This window comes from Rhinolophus ferrumequinum, chromosome 3 (assembly GCF_004115265.2).
Source record: "Rhinolophus ferrumequinum isolate MPI-CBG mRhiFer1 chromosome 3, mRhiFer1_v1.p, whole genome shotgun sequence".
NCBI classification, from domain to species: Eukaryota; Metazoa; Chordata; class Mammalia; order Chiroptera; family Rhinolophidae; genus Rhinolophus; species Rhinolophus ferrumequinum.
In genome coordinates this window covers 19,968,063-19,984,009 of record NC_046286.1, presented here as the reverse complement: position 1 = coordinate 19,984,009, position 15,947 = coordinate 19,968,063, and the positions used below count along the sequence as shown (strand labels likewise).

The window sequence follows — 15,947 nt, the reverse complement described above, 5'->3', positions numbered from 1 at the left end:
AATCCCCTTTGGGTTACATTATTTTTTTACACCTCTACCTACTTTACTGGCTGAAATGAGATCATGCATATGAAATTGTTGAAAACTACAAAATATCATGCATTATTATTACTAATAATCTTTGAGTTAGTTGTAACAATGCCTAAAGCCAGGATTATTGTTGAATAAATATCACACCTGTTGGGGACAATATCCTGTAATATCCATGCTCTCATCTCTAGACTGCATATTGTTAGACTTCCTGTAATGCTGTTTTTCATTTTAAATGCAGTCTGGCTTCTCTCCTTAAAGGAAGAGGACATTTAAAGTGAGTGGCTGGTAGTATAACTGGCACATATATCGAATCTCCTTAGTCTGGGCTGTTAAGTAAGTTTAATTAATTTACTAAGTTAATGTTCCACTGCTAGCAACAGAGCCTCATTGCCATCAGCTGGGGAGAGGGAATTGCAAGCCTAAATGAGCTCATTTTTTCACAGTTGGAATTAGGGACCAGTTAGCCAGTTGTGTGGGTTTTCCAATTTCTCCATCTGCCCTGGGGGGGATTCAGGCAATTCACTCCCCCAACACTAAGTGTGAGTAAGAACAGGAAGAGGGAAGGGGAAAAGAAAAAAAAAATAACCCTCTCCCCAATATTTGCTTCCATTTTTGGAACTGGAAGAATTGTTTGCACATTGCTTGTTAACTTGGACTTGGAGAAGCTTTTGCTAATGTTCTTCATAGATTTGGAAAAGAGAAAGGCCTCGGTGAAAGATATTTACCATGTGCATTTTCATTGCAGGGTGTGCAGATAAAGGGAAAACAAATAAACAATAAAAGAATGGAAACAAAATTACAGAAATTTGCAAAATTTGACAAATGGTGGCCTGTAGTTGCCACAAGCTAATGGCTTGCAATGATTAATAAGAGTAAAAATAATTGCATTTCATTAAGATTGATGACACCCCATTTAACCTCCCCTCTCGTTTCAGCCCTAAAGTGGAAAGAGATGAAGTTCTCATCTATAATAGCTCCTGTAACATTACCATGGAAACTGAGGCAAAGATGGAGTGTGAGACGCCTAATCAGCCAATTACCGCCAAGATTACTGAGATACGGAAAAGCCGGGGCCAGAACACTCAGGTATAATCAAATCTTTTTTACAGACTGATTCAAACAGCTCAAATTAAATTTGTAATATTGTGTACATTAAAAAAACAATTTAGTCCAAATGGCAGCGATATATAATATTAAATGCTCTCAAACTCTGAGGAGCTGGTCTAATGCACAACATCTGAATTCATAGTTAACTATAGTTAATCATATATTTTCTCAAAAATAAATGAGTGCTGCCTGGGCTCTTTTAAAGCAAATTCTGAACAGATAATCTCAGCATTTTCTGTGTGCATGTTTAAAAGGGGCTTTCTGTGGTTTATTTCTTCATGAAATAAATGGCCCACAATTTAACCAAGCCTTTCTGGAGGGTTTCCAAATTACTCAGCCCTCCTCAGTTGGTGGGATGGCAGTGTTTGCTGGTCCATCCGGTTCATCTCTGTTCTGGGGAGAGCAGGAGGAAAACTCCAGCTTCTGAGGAAATGTCATGAAAATTAGAATGGAAAAGGACTGCAAGGGCATTTGGTCTAGCCTCTCTACCTCAGTTCATCTGTTTTGAAATCATCTGACCCACTCCCTTCAAGTGGCTCTTCTAAGACGTGTTCTTGAAAGTCCCCAGTGAGAGATTCCACAGCCTCCCGAGGGATTTTCACGAGTTGAAATAAGAGGCTAAGAGCTCTTTGGAAATATATCAGGGCTCTTTTACAACTCTGCAGGTTTCTCATGGTACACATATAAAAAATAATATTTCTTGGGCACCTACCTACTCCCTTAGGTGCCTTTCTCGTTATGAAAGCAGTTCTCCGATTTTTCTCTTTGTGTCTCTTTCATTTGGAACAAACAGTTATTGTGTGCCTGTTATGTGCCACACCTTATACCAGATTTTCTTGTGAAAGCTGCTTCATTTAAACTTTCCGAATCCCAAGCTATCATTGCTATCTGAGGGACTTCACAAGTTACTTAACCCCTCTGTGCTTCAGTTTTCTCATCTGTAAAGCGGGGTAAGAGTAGTACCCCCCTTAACAGGGTTGGTGTGAGGAGTCTAACTCGTGAGCCACTGAGAACTGCAGCTCACACAGCTGAAATGCCAAGTGTCAGCCATTGGCAGTGTTCATTTGCTAGTAGCTGTGTTAGAACATGATACGGATTATTTCTCTGTACTGCTTGCTGTTTTGACCAGATCACTTCACTTCTTACATTTTTTTTTTTTTTTACTTTCTCACTGCCTCAAAGACTAATTTTGAACTTGTTGAGGCTTAAATGCTAGTCATCTTTAAATATTTATGCAGTATGTATCTATTGAGTTCTAACCGTGTTCAAGGTCCTCTGCCATTCTCTGAAGGACATAAACCAACAATGTGGAAAGAGACCCCACCTTTAGGGGATAGTAGGGGAGAAAGGCCATGGATGCAAGTAGGTAAGCTCCAAAGAGAGACACACAGAGTCAATTCATCACAGTTAGATGGAAAGTTGGACATCATCTAGACCAGCCCCCACATTTGAGAGTTAAGTTAACTGAGGTCAATAAAGAAAGGAGACCTGAAAAAGGCCACACGGTAGTAATTTGGTTTCATAGCCCATGTGGCCATAAGTCCCTGTGGGGGAAGTAAGCCATTTAATCTTTAGGAACCAGAGGGGCACGTCTGTCAAAACCTACTAGGCTAGTGACAGTGTCTAGGAGGTTCCAGTACTGGGATGTCTCGTTCCCCTATCGATGTAGAGAAGTCTAGTTTCCTGCTGGGGTCTGTGGACATGTCACCTATGTTAGGGTACACAGTTGCCTAAGCTGGGCCTGAGGCTGGCGAAAACCAGCACTGACAGGTGGAACTAGCATCCAGGTCTCTAGCTCCAAGTACTACGGGAGAACCTTGGGAAACTAGTTCCATAGAATGTTAGTAAGTATTTTATGACAAAAGGGTTCCAAAGTCAAATACATTTATGAAAGCTGGGTGAAACAAAGTTTTATATATATATTTCCAAAGGACTTCTGAGAGCATTTAATATGTGAATGCACAATGTGAATTGCTAAGAGAGAGCTACTATATGAAGGTTACCCAAACTTGTTTGTCCACGGAACCCTTTATTCTCAGACTCTGCCTTGGGGCTGGTATCTGTCCTGCTGCCCTCGCTTTGGGAAGTGTTGCCCATGCCATGCTCTTCCCCCCATGTTAGAGTGGGGAATCAGAAGTGGGAAGGATTATCTTCAGACGGCACACCTGGTGTATGTAGAAGTCAACCGAATTCTGCAGAAGTAGGTGATTGTATCATGCCATGAAGAATGAGCAGGGTTCAGGCATTCAGGAGGGCAGAGAAAGGGATTTCAGTATGCACAAGACACTAAGACAAGGGCCCGTGGGAATAGTGGAAAGACCATGATGTGTGTGAAGGGGACTAGTGAGTTGTAGGTTTGGGCACGTAGTCTGGGACTGGATTATGATGGCAGGTTAACGCTTGGTCCTTGAATTCATCAGGTGACATGTCATCCTCGAGGAGTCACTGTGTGCTTTAGTACATTGGTCTGCTACTTGGGTGAGGCTGCCTTGGGAAATCCAAGGGAGGCAGGTGAATCTTAACCAGGCAGGAGATAATTGCACTAGAGAAGTGGCAGAGGGAATAGAGAGGAGGTGACCCACACAATAGTCAACACTTGACAACTTGTATTAGACAAAGAGTTCAAAGATACGGAAAATTAAATGTGGTGAGAAAATTATGTGCTGACTTTCCAAAATGATCTTTTCAAATTTATGAAAAAAATTTGTCTCCATGCTCATGACTTCCAAACTGTAATCTCCAGCCCAGAGAGCGCTCTCTCTCTCTCTCTCTCTCTCTCTCTCTCTCTCTGTTTTATTTTAAATTAGTTTATTGGGGTGACGATTGTTAGTAAAGTTACATAGATTTCAGTGTACAATTCTGTATTACATCATCTATATATCACATTGTGTGTTCACCACCCAGAGTCAGTTCTCCTTCCATCACCATATATTGGATCCCCTTTACCCTCATCTACCACCCCTCCCCCTTTACCCTCTGGTAAACAATGTGTCTATGAGTTTTTGTTTCTTCATTTGTTTGTGTTGTTCTTTTGTTGTTTTCAGTTTTATATCCCACATATCAGTGAAATCATTTAGTTCTCGACTTTTTCTGTCTGACTTATTTCACTTAGCATTATAATCTCAAGATCCATCCATGTTGTAGCAAATAGTACTATTTCATGTTTTCTTATGGCAGAATACTATTCCATTGTGTATATATACCACAACTTCTTTATCCATTCATCTATCAAAGGACACTTTTGTTGTTTCCATGTCTTGGCCACCGTAAACAAAGCTGCAATGAACATTCGAGCGCACGTGTCTTTATGGAAAAAATGTTTTCAGATTTTTTGGGTAGATACCCAGGAGAGGGATTGCTGGGTCATATGGTAATTCTATTTTTAATTTTTTGAGGAAGCTTCTCACTGCCTTCCATAGCGGCTGCACCAATCGGCATTCCCACCAACAGTGTATGTTCATCATCACTAATCATCAGAGAAATGCAAATCAAAACCACAATGAGCTATCACCTCATGCCAGTTAGAATCGCTCTCGTCAACAAGACAAATAGTAACAGGTGTCCCGGAGCTCTCTCTTGAACTTGAGATTCCCAAACATCATGCCTACTCATATTATCACTTGGATATCGAAATGACATTTCTAATTGGACAGATTCTTAACTAACTCCTGATCTCCACTGCATCTTCTGCCACCCCTGCCATAGTCCTGAACTGAGGGGATGGCAGCTGTATCTTTTCAGTTGTTCAGGCCATGGAGGTATCCTTGATCTTTCAAATCCCACATCAGAACCACCAGGAAATTCTGTCAACTGTGCCTTTAATCTGACTACTTTGCAGCAAGTCTGCTGCTACTACCACCACCATCACTTTTTACTGATTATTACAAAGCTCTTCCCCACTGGAATCCCTGCTGCCACCTTTGTCTCCTTTCAATCTATTCTAATGGAGCCCCAATGATCTTTTCAAAACATGTCAGAAAATTTCACTCTTCTCAAAAACTTTCCAATGGCTCCCAAATTCTCTTGCAATAAAAGCCAAGTTCTTACACTGACCTAAAGGGTCATTCTCTGTACCAACTCCCCTCTTCCAATTCATCTCTGGCTTCACCTCTTCCTCTGTCACCTTTACCTGCTCTGTTCCAGGCCTGCTGCCTCCTTGCTATTCCTGGAACATTCCAGACTTGCTCCCACACTGCAACCTTTGCATTTGCTGTCCCTTCTGTTTAGAATGCTTTTCTCCTCCTTTTTCAAGTAACTTTCCACTTTAAGTTTTCACTGAAATGTTACTTCCTCAATGAAGTCCATCCTTACCACCCTATTTTAAATTACAACCCAGTGCTGTTTACTCCATAGATCATACTTGCAATTTCTGTTACTCTGTTCTGTTGTAGAAGGTCCTAATTTATTATGTGCATTGTTTAGAATCTGACTTTTCTTGCTAGAATATGATCTCCAAGAAGCAGAAATGTACTAATGAATAACAATACACAAACAAGTACAAGCAGTTACAACAAGTCTTCTCCAATGTGATCCCCTGGAAATATCTTAAAGAATACACACACACACACACACACACACACACACACACACACACAAGCACGCACACACATCCATTTGCCCACAAATATATTATTGTGTTATTTATATTGTTCTTCAACTTGTATTTTTAAAAAAACCTAATGATACTCTAGGATATAAGTTCCTCAAAAAGAGATATACTCTTTCCCAAAGCTTAGAACTATGTCTAGTACACAGCAGATCTTGTTAAAAATATTGAATGGATGATTGGATTTATAATTGAATGAATATATTATGGCCATCTTTTCATTTAAGGCATGTCCATTTTTCTTTTCTTCAGAAGACATTGATTATATCTACTATATATCAGACACTGTGATACATTGAAAGAAGAAAAAAGGTATTAGGAAAAGAAAATCTAAAAGAGTGCTAGAAAACATAATCAGGTGCCGTAAGACAATCAGAGGCTTTGAGGGATTTCTGAAGGGCAAATAGCAGATCTGGTTGGATAGGTAGAGAAACCACAGCAGAATAAACACAATGCAAAGCAAGTTTAGAGCAAACATATAAAGAGTACAGCCCTACTGTTCAATGGAGCTCTGAGAGAAAGTCCAAGCTTAAGAGTCAGATAGGGCAGCTTATTAGGGTAATGAATGAAAGGATTTCTCCGGGAACCCCTAGGGCAACATTTCCCCTCGTCTCGTTCCTTTCTTTTCTTCTGTCCCTGTGTCCACGCAGTGGTTGGATCTGTGGCTCTCAAGATAAAGTCTTAAGAGTAGCTCATAAAACAAAGAGGGATCGTTTGCTTTGGGACAGCAGATGGGTTTGGTTCCTTGTGGATGTTAAAATCCATGTTAAACTCAGCCAAACCCAAGGTTGACTCTGGACCCCAGGACAGACGCAGGGAAGGAAGAAAGGATGGGGAAAGCAGTGTTCTCATTTCCGCCTCCAGGGAATTCCTTTCCTTTCACTCCACCCACCCAGATGTTTTACCCAGCAATTTCAGTTATGATAACTTGAAGAGGTTTCTCTGAACATCTGATCTGCCATAGCAGTGGAAAAGAAGTCTGAAACAATGCAAGTTACCTGCGAAATGATTTAAAACAATTCAGAATCCTATATCCAGTCAAATACTATTTGGAGTATGAACAAAATAGACATATAAAACGCTCTACAAAATTCAGAAAGTTTATCATCCTGTGCACTCTCTGAAAAATGATGTATTCTGGCGAACTGCAAAATGAGTCAAAGAACGAAGATGAAATGGGGTACAAGAAATAGTAATGAACAAAGAACCCGAAAAACAGCAAAAACACAGCAAGAATTGTCGAAAATGTGACCGTGAAGCTTAATATAGCTAAGAATGGATTCTTAACCAAATAGAGGAACGAACCTCCTTCAAGTAGGTATAATAAAAGAAGAACAAGAAATAGGGGCCTAAACCCCTCTTTGACAAAATGAGGAGACATTTGTGGTAAAAAATACAAACATTGTGTGAAGATGGAAAGTACATGGGAGAATGACAAGTAAATTAATGAGGTGGAGGAAAGTCCAAATTAAGTTCCTATGAAGGGACACTTAGATAAAAAGCAAGGCAATTTGCCTCAGAGAACCCTAGAAAAGATTTTGATTTAGAGAAGTTTAGGTACCAGGAAATGGATGTGAGGCAGGATGCTAAAAGGAAGGGTTTGTTTGAAATCCCCTGCAAAGAGGAGCTAGATCCCTAGGACACTACCGGCTGACCCAGTCAGACATCTATTCCCACCCTTCCCAGCAAGGAAGCAGAGGCACAATTTCTGTGCAAATTGAATTAGTTCCATAATTAGGTGCCTGACACCAAGCCCAGAGGAGAGAGGGATGGACAATAAAATTGATGTCTGAAGGATGAATGTAAAGATGTGCTTATTCTTTAAAGAGTGCTCCTCCAACCCCCTAACCCCACTAAACATTTTCCTCTGCCTGGCTCCAGAATCCTGGCAACCCTAGACATACGCCTTCCAGAAAAGAGACTGGCAGGTAATGTTCTGGAGAGATTAAACCAAAGTAAAGACCCACAGATTTTGACATTTATAAACCTCACGAAGTCCCACTCACTTAGATTTTTATTGCATTGCTCTGAAATACACATGGACAGACTCCTGGTTTTGGCCATGAGAGGGCAATGTGTTGTGGACTTACCCTCCTGCCATGAATGATGATCAACTAAATCAAAATATAGCTTCGGCACTGGATGACAGGCAGCACAAAGTTATGATCCTTGAGGGAGGGAAACACATGAGGAGACGGGCTTTCTGTCTGGAAGCACTATTCCAGACTCAGCACAGGGAAACGGAACCCAAGCAGACAAGCTCATATAGGTGGGCGGTGTAGAAGAGGAGGTGGAGGTAGGAGGGATAGAAAAATGCCTAATAAAACATGGCCAAAATGTTTTTGAGTTTGATGAAAGCTACCAACCCACAGATCTAAGAAGCTTCATGAATCCAAATCGGAGGAAACATCAAGAGATTCACTACTGGAATTCTCAATAATATTAAGATGTTAACATTACAATGTTAAGATGTCAGTTCTTCTAATTAAGAGGTCAATTCTACATCAATATTTAGAATTAAAGCAATTCCAAAAAAATTCCAACAGGCTTTTTCTTTCTTTCTTTCTTTTTTTTTTTTTTTTTTTTTTTTTTGGTAGACACTTCCAGGTTGATTCCAAAATTTTATGGAATTGCAATGCATAGCCAAAATTACCTTGCAAAAGAAGAACACATTTTGAGGACTTACAATGCCTGATTTCAAGTCTTACTATAAAGCAATGGTAATCGGTAGAAGGTCGAGGCAAGGTCTTGTTGGAAACAAGGCTGCTACTGCTAAAAGTGTGTTTGAAAACTTGATGCAGTGCCTGGAACCCAGGGGAGGAGAGAGACTGAAGGAAGGTATATTAAGGCATCTCAAAATGGGCTACAACCAGGAAGTGCTTAGTGACATTTAGGCTGCAGGACAGTGTGAGGGAGAAAAACCAGATACTGTGGGGTTCTACACAGTAAGTGAGTAGCAATATGTGGAGGCAGCTGGTATAGATCGCAAGTAGGAAGAGAAAGGAAGGATGCACATAAGTACAGTGGGTGGGCAGCCCCTGCCTCGTTTTATCCTCACTATCATTGGTGTGAGGGATGGTTTCTTGTGGTCAAGGTGCTTTGGTTAAAGGTGTGGGCTTCAAGTGTGTTACTTGATTTGATGAAAGGACGAATCCAGACGTCGCTCATTCCATTTGTCTACAAAGTTGCTCTCAAACAATGCTGATGTTTGGCTGGTTAAATCACCACCATTTATGTTAGAAATATTTATATTTTTAAACGCATTTTGGTTCTCCAGTGCCTGAATTACTGTTAAAAAAGCAAAACCACGCTACTTATTTTAATTCAATCCCTATTTTTTGTTTAAGGAGACTCTCCTAGAAAAATGGGGCAATCCAGCAATATGAAGAACTTTACATTGTCTTTATAATGTGTTTAGCTAGGTACAGGCTAGTTTGAAACTGCTTTCCATGCCTCAATTGATTTTGTCCCTCCTATTATTGAAATCTAAAAACACTTCTCACTTTTGTCTCCTCTCCTCTCCTCTCTTCTCCTCTCCTCTCCTCTCCTCTGTTCCCCTCCCCTCCCTTCTCTTCCCCTCCTCTCCCCTTTCCATCACCCCTGTCCTCTCTCTTCTCCTTTCCTTTCTTTAGGTTTTTTTCTCTCCTTCCTCTCTTTCTTTTCTTCTTTCCTTTCCCTTCCCTTCCTCCTTTCCTTCTCTCTCCTCCTTTCCTCTCTCTCCCCTCCTCTTCCCCTTTTTCCCTTCATCCTTTCCTTCCTTTTAAATTGCCTACATGGGTCCTGTGCCTGTATTTAGTCTGTGAAATGAGGCTCCTAATAAATACCACGTGTTGCCTACTGTGAGGGCCGGGGAGTTGAGAAGTCAGGTGTTTTCAGATCTGAAAGGGCCAGGTAGGCAGGTAGAGACAAATAGGATACAGTGAACAGGACTCCTAGAGCGTGGCTTCTATTTCTAGCAATGTCCCTGTGTGATTTGCGTGTGTGGCAAGTCACTTAACCTTTCAATTGATTAAGGTCAGTACTACGTGACTTCCAGCTTTGAGAGAGAGAGAGGAAGACAATACATATAACAGTTCAGCAGTAACAGGAACCCACAAGTCCAACAAAGGCGTTATGACATAGTAGTTAGGAGCTTGTGTTCTGGGTAAAACTAGATTGGAGGCTGATGCTTCTACTTACTGTATAATTTTGGGATTACACATTTAAGAAAGATAATACATATGTGAATGCTTTGCAAACTGTTAAGGTGTTAAAATTGATGCCATTATTTTATTATGGTGTTATCATAACCAGAATTTGCTATGTGAGGAGACTGCCCCCCCTTTTTTTTACGGTGTCAGATGGGTATTAGATTTATTGGGGTGATAAATGGGAGGGGTTGGGGTCAGGGTGAAAAAGGTGACGGGATTAAGAAGTACAAACTGGTAGTTACAAAATAGTCATGGGAATGTAAAGTAAAGCACAGGGAATATAGTCAATAATATGGTAATAACTATGTATAGTGTCAGGTGGATACTAGACTAGTCAGGGGGATCATTTCTTTCTTTTTTTTTATACTTTAATTTTATTTTTTTAATTTATTGGGGTGACAATTGTTAGTAAAATTACATAGATTTCAGGTGTGCAATTCTGTATCACATCATCCATAAATCACACTGTGTGTTCACCACCCAGAGTCAGCTCCCCTTCCATCACCATACATTTGATCCCCCTCACCCTCATCCCCCGGAAGCTAAGGAGGGTCGGGCCTGGTTAGTACTTGGATAGGAGACTGCCCCCTTTGAACCCAAGACATAGTATGCTTCTCTGTCTCGCTCTTCCTTTTAGAAAAGGGGATTTAGGCAGTGTTGAGCCTGCGTGAAGGCTAAAATTCATCTGAAAAAATTAAGTATGCCTCTCTACTTCTCGGGGACTCTTTGTATTAAATGAATGTGTGATATCAGCCTGTTTTCTTCCCACCAAGGTATGTGAACAGTAAATGAGGCTATGGTTTTGAAGACTCTTTGTCATATTTTGGCCAAAAAACATTCTTATTCCTCATTATTATAGTATCACGGAGTAATTACTACGTTGTCACACATGAGTTTAAATTATCTCGGGTAAACTGTTCTTAATGTTTAACTTAGAATAGTAGTTTCTGTTCTCAGTAGAAAGCAGTGAGTTTCATTAGCCCTGTGAAAACAACTCTTATTAATGACAGGCAGAGGGCAGTCCCATTGGGACATGCTATGATTATTTCCTTCCAAAGTACAGCTTCGTAAATTGGAGCTATCTTGGTCCAAATAAATACTGTGTGGAATTTTCTCAGTGAAAGCTAATGCAGAAATATGTGGGCTCATTTTGGGTCTGCCTGTGGGAATGTAATGATCAGATTTCTTTGGAGCCTTTCCAAGTTTAGGACTTTAGTTAGCCCACAGCCTGGCACGAGTGCTATGAAACTGCTTTGGGTGGTAAAACCATATTAGGGGTCTTTGGCTTCTACAGGGGCAGTGAGGCTTAGTGAATGAAGAACCAGAAATGTTCAAGTGAGTTTGTTTGCTGACTCCTTGGTCACCTTGGACAATTCAGTTTAGGAAACTCATGTCTCAATTTCTCCATTGGTGACGTGGAAGGATTATATGGAAATCCTTAGCAATGGAATGTGGAAACTGTGGGAGACAAATATGTTACATTATCAGTAATTAATTCTTCACGTGAGAGAAAAGCTTGCTTTTCAGAGATCCATTGGTTCATTTCCTGGAGACATTATAGTGAATCACCACCTCCCCGAAGCCTGATAGAGATTTAAGAGCCATCCACTATGAGTAGGCTCTCTTCCCAGGCATGAAGGGTCCCAGGTGTGAAGGGTCTCAGATAGTAGTGGAATGGGTTCATAAATTAGATGGAGTTCTGGGGTGTGTGTGTGTGTGTGTGTGTGTGTGGTGTGAGGGTGGCGGTAATGGTGTGGTGTATTTGTGTTGGGAGAACGAGCAGTATGAGTTTCATAGGTGTTTGGATATGTGGTTTCTTATTAGACATGTTAAACATTTTTCATTTTGCTAAAGCTATGCAATGGTAGCAGTTTCGAGTCTAACACGTACAGCTTTTCTATTTGAAATAGCAGATAACCATCTTAGTGTTGAACTACAACAGGCAATTCTGTTAATTTGGAAAACTTGGATTTTCTCCCCCATGATGTCCTCTTTTAAATCTTGTTTGCTTAGCCTCTCATCTTTTTCTCTAAGGTCCTTGCCATAGTTCCACTAGACCGAGGTCGGCTGTCTCTTCAAAGAGCAGCAGTATTGCCCCTAAAGCATACATCTTTGTGGGAGAAGCTTGGACGGCCTGGACTAGATAGCTGCAGTAGCAGCTGGAGCCCTGTGGGTGAAGAAATCTAGGTAAAAGTGAATAAGAAGGGACATCTCATTTTGGATGAGGGAGAATGTGGTTGTTTAAACATTGATAGGCTTATGGAAAATGACTTCATCAATTCGAACATTCAGCTCAGAGAGAAAGAACTCCCTTCTCTCAGGTGGTTGTTTATGAGAAGAGAAGGGGAACCAGAAGGAAAGAAGCAGGGCTATTGGGTAGAATTAAGAGAGTGTTGAACTAGTTTTTGATAAAAACTTACTCAGAGATGAAGATTCTCTTTATGGTATTATTGTTTGTATGGGTGGTTTCACGTTAGCTTGTTACTGAGTCTGTTGAATGGTTCAGGCAGAGGCTTTCCTGCATAAGTTTTGAGATTCCTGCTTCTTTTCCTACCGGCTCATTCGAGCTTTGAGGGGACTAAACTGATACCATTGGGCAAATCAAGGGAGAGTGCACATGCCCTACTCTGCTTAATGGCTCATTTAGTTACTGTCTTTCTGCCATCTTCCTGGATTACTCTCACCACTGGTAGGATGGTTAGACAGGACCTCTTCTGGCCCCTTGCTGCTCTTGGCTAAAGTTAATTGATGGTAGGCTACTGGCAGAATGTTGATAGAAGAAGGTCTTACCCCAACAATGGTTCAGGGCATCTCTTGGGCTGCCCTTTTCTTTTCTTTTTTTCTTTTGACTTTTTTTTTTTTAAAAAAATTAAAGTTATTTAAAATTAAAATTATTGGGGTGACAATGGTTAGTAAAGTTACATAGGTTTCAAGTGTACAATTCTGTAATACATCATCTATATATCCCATTGTGTGTTCACCACCCAGCGTCAATTCTCCTTCCATCACCATATATTTGACCCCATTTACCCTCATCTACCACACCCTCCCCTCTTACCCTCTGGTAACCACTAAACTATTGTCTGTATCTATGAGTTTTTGTTTCTTTATTTGTTTATCTTTTTACTTTTCTTTCTTTCAGTTTTATATCACACATGTGAGTGAAATCATATGGTTTTCTACTTTTTCTGTCTGACTTATTTCACTTAGCACAATAATCTCAAGATACATCTATTTTGTTGAAAATGGCACTATTTCATCTTTTCTTATGACAGAATAGTATTCCATTGTATATATAGAGAACATCTTCTTTATCATCTGGCTTCCCTTTTCTATGGATGCAACATAAATGCAAGTCAAGGGAAGAATGTATGGATGAGGGAAGCTTTTCCATAAAATATACACCAAGAGATCATCTTAGCTATTCCCAAATGAAAGAAATGTAGGAGAAAAGGAAATGAAGGAGAAAGGAAACATATAGAAGCAAGCAAACAAAAACAAGAAACAAGAAAGGCATGTCCTGATTCTTTTGATTTGCCAAAGGAACCTCTGGCTTTTCTAAGGTATGATAATCACTGCACTAGTTTGCCAGATTCTCCTCTTGATGGGAGATGCAGATATAACACAGAAGGAATCATTGTAAAGAATTTCCTTACTTCCAATTAAGTGTTAATAATCTCCTCGTGTTAATGGATATTTAACTGATTTCTCAGAACTGTTGCTCTCTTTTAAATAAGAGAATGTATACAATTTCTGCAGTTAGTCCTTCTCCAATATCTAATTCTCACCTATTTTGAGCACAAGGAAACTTTGCACTTTCCCACCCTTTAAAAGTTGGTTTGGCCATATGACTTGCTTAGAATGTGGGTGGAAGCATTTGATTTCAAGGGCTTGACTCTCCAGCACTCTCTTGTCCTTTGCCATGATGACTAAATGACCAAGAGTATGGGGTCAATTTATAGAGGACAGGTGTTCTATCCTGGAGAGTTGCCAGCAGTTGTGAGCAAGAAATAAACATTTATTGTGTTGTGTCCATGGGGATTTGGGGTTGTTACTGCACATAATCTGTGACTAGATAGTGATAATCTAAATAGTGACTAATGATACAATTTTTAACCTTTAGTCATGTGGCTAGTCCACTATATTTTGCCTGGTATCTTTAATTCTTCTCTATGAGTCCACATGGAATCATGACCTGGTTTATGTTCTTGGTGGCAGGTATGACAAGCTGGACTAGGAGATGGGATAATTAGGCAGAAATTGAGGACTGATGGGATTTAGTGAAGATAATACCAGCCTCTTTCCGTACTCTGGTTTCCCACTTTACTCCACTCTCATCGGTGATATGATTCCATTCTCACCCACAGTCCTTACGTCCTGTAGTTCCTCTGTGGAATTTTCTGTTGCTGAGAAATTAATCACGTTCTTTTGCAGTGTTGTTGCATATTGTAGGAGTTTGTGGGGAGACATGACTATTTTTGGCATTTCTGCCTGTGATAGCTCTCTGTTTATTTCCTCTTAAGAAGATATGCATAAAGAAAATTTGTTCAAATGGAGCATATTTTTATCTATAGTCTACATCCCTATCCATAGCACTGTATAATCTATTTATAGGTATTTTTCTGTACGCTCATGATCTCTCATTTCTCTCTTGAATTTTTACTTTTTAAAAATCTTGATATGAAGACCTCAATCACAAGAGGGAAAAACACAACTCACGTGGACTTAAGTGATAAGAGACTCACAGAACGAGAAAGCTCAGGAGTCATAGGCATGTCTGGATCCAGCAGCTCAGTGATCCTTAATGAGATGGCTCGTTCCATGTCTCGGCCCTTCCTTTTACAGGGTCAGATTCAACCTAAGGCTGCCTTCTCTGTGGCCACAAGATGGTTGCGAATAGCTCCTAAGCTATGTGGTTCCCCTCTTCACATCACGTGAGAATGAAAAAAATCTTTTATGGGCCTGGTCTCAAAAGAAGGAAGTTTCTTTCCCAGAAGCCCCCAACAAATGTCTCCTCATGACTCATTGGTCCAAACTGAGTTACTTGACCACACTGTCCTATGCACAGGGTGATAAAATTTGCTAGTTGTTTTTGGCCAATTGGTGTCCATTGTGGACCTTAGAAGAGAGCTAATCATACCCCAAAGACCTGGCTAAGAATATGAAAGTAGTGATGCCTGGACAGAAACTCTTGGTGCCATTGATGGAGGGAAGCTGGAGAATGGATACTGGGGGTCAGCCAACACTTGACCACAATGGCCTCACTTTCCTTTTTATGGATCTAAACTAAGGCCTCCTCCTCTGTTCCTCTCTCACGGGTCCTTTTTGATAACTTAAGATATTGCTGACACATGAAATTTTGACAGAGGTGAAAACAAGGTACCTTTTCTGTATAAGGAAATTGGCTAAGTAAAAAGGGAACAAAAGGTTTGGTAAACCTCCCTTAGAATTCAGCAGAGTGTTTGCTTTTAACAAACAAACAAATAAACAGGCAGACGAGAAAGCATAATGACTACATAAAACACACATACCTTCAGTAGCCTGCAGGACCTCAAAATCAGTTATGTGTTTCTTTTTTGATGTGCATCTTCCTGATTCAAAATGACAGTCTCTTGTTTTTATGATGTACCAGCTCCCAACGGGGATGGCTCATCATTCAGTTGTATGCAAGACAACCATCCTCTAATAATAAAGAAAAGAGCAATCTAGGGAAAGAAATGGTCTGTTATAGTGTTCATTTCTCATAATGGATCTTCCCAAACACTTTACAAATATTAATTAAACCTCCCAGCATCCCGCTGTGATGAATACCTATTTTTATGGAGTGGAGTAGACAGAGTCAACTGACCAAGGCCGCTCCATGAATTAATGTCAAAAACAAGGACCTTGATTGTTGGGCTCACAGCTCTAGTACCAGTCACCCGAGAGCACGGCCATTTAACTTCTTTCCCTTCCCAGAGGGGAAAAGTATGCACAGCCAAGCAGAAGCAAATATATTTTGTTCTGTTTCT

General features: G+C 40.3%; 1 protein-coding gene across 1 annotated transcript in view; it reads left to right on the top strand.

Moving 5' to 3' along the window:
* The window catches only part of PKHD1 (PKHD1 ciliary IPT domain containing fibrocystin/polyductin), a 429,832-nt gene that overhangs the window by 78,181 nt on the left and 335,704 nt on the right, over positions 1-15,947 (top strand). Inside the window, exon 34 of the mRNA XM_033102675.1 lies at positions 969-1,119. Coding sequence (XP_032958566.1) covers positions 969-1,119 — 151 coding nt within the window. The remainder of the gene's footprint in view (positions 1-968; positions 1,120-15,947) is intronic.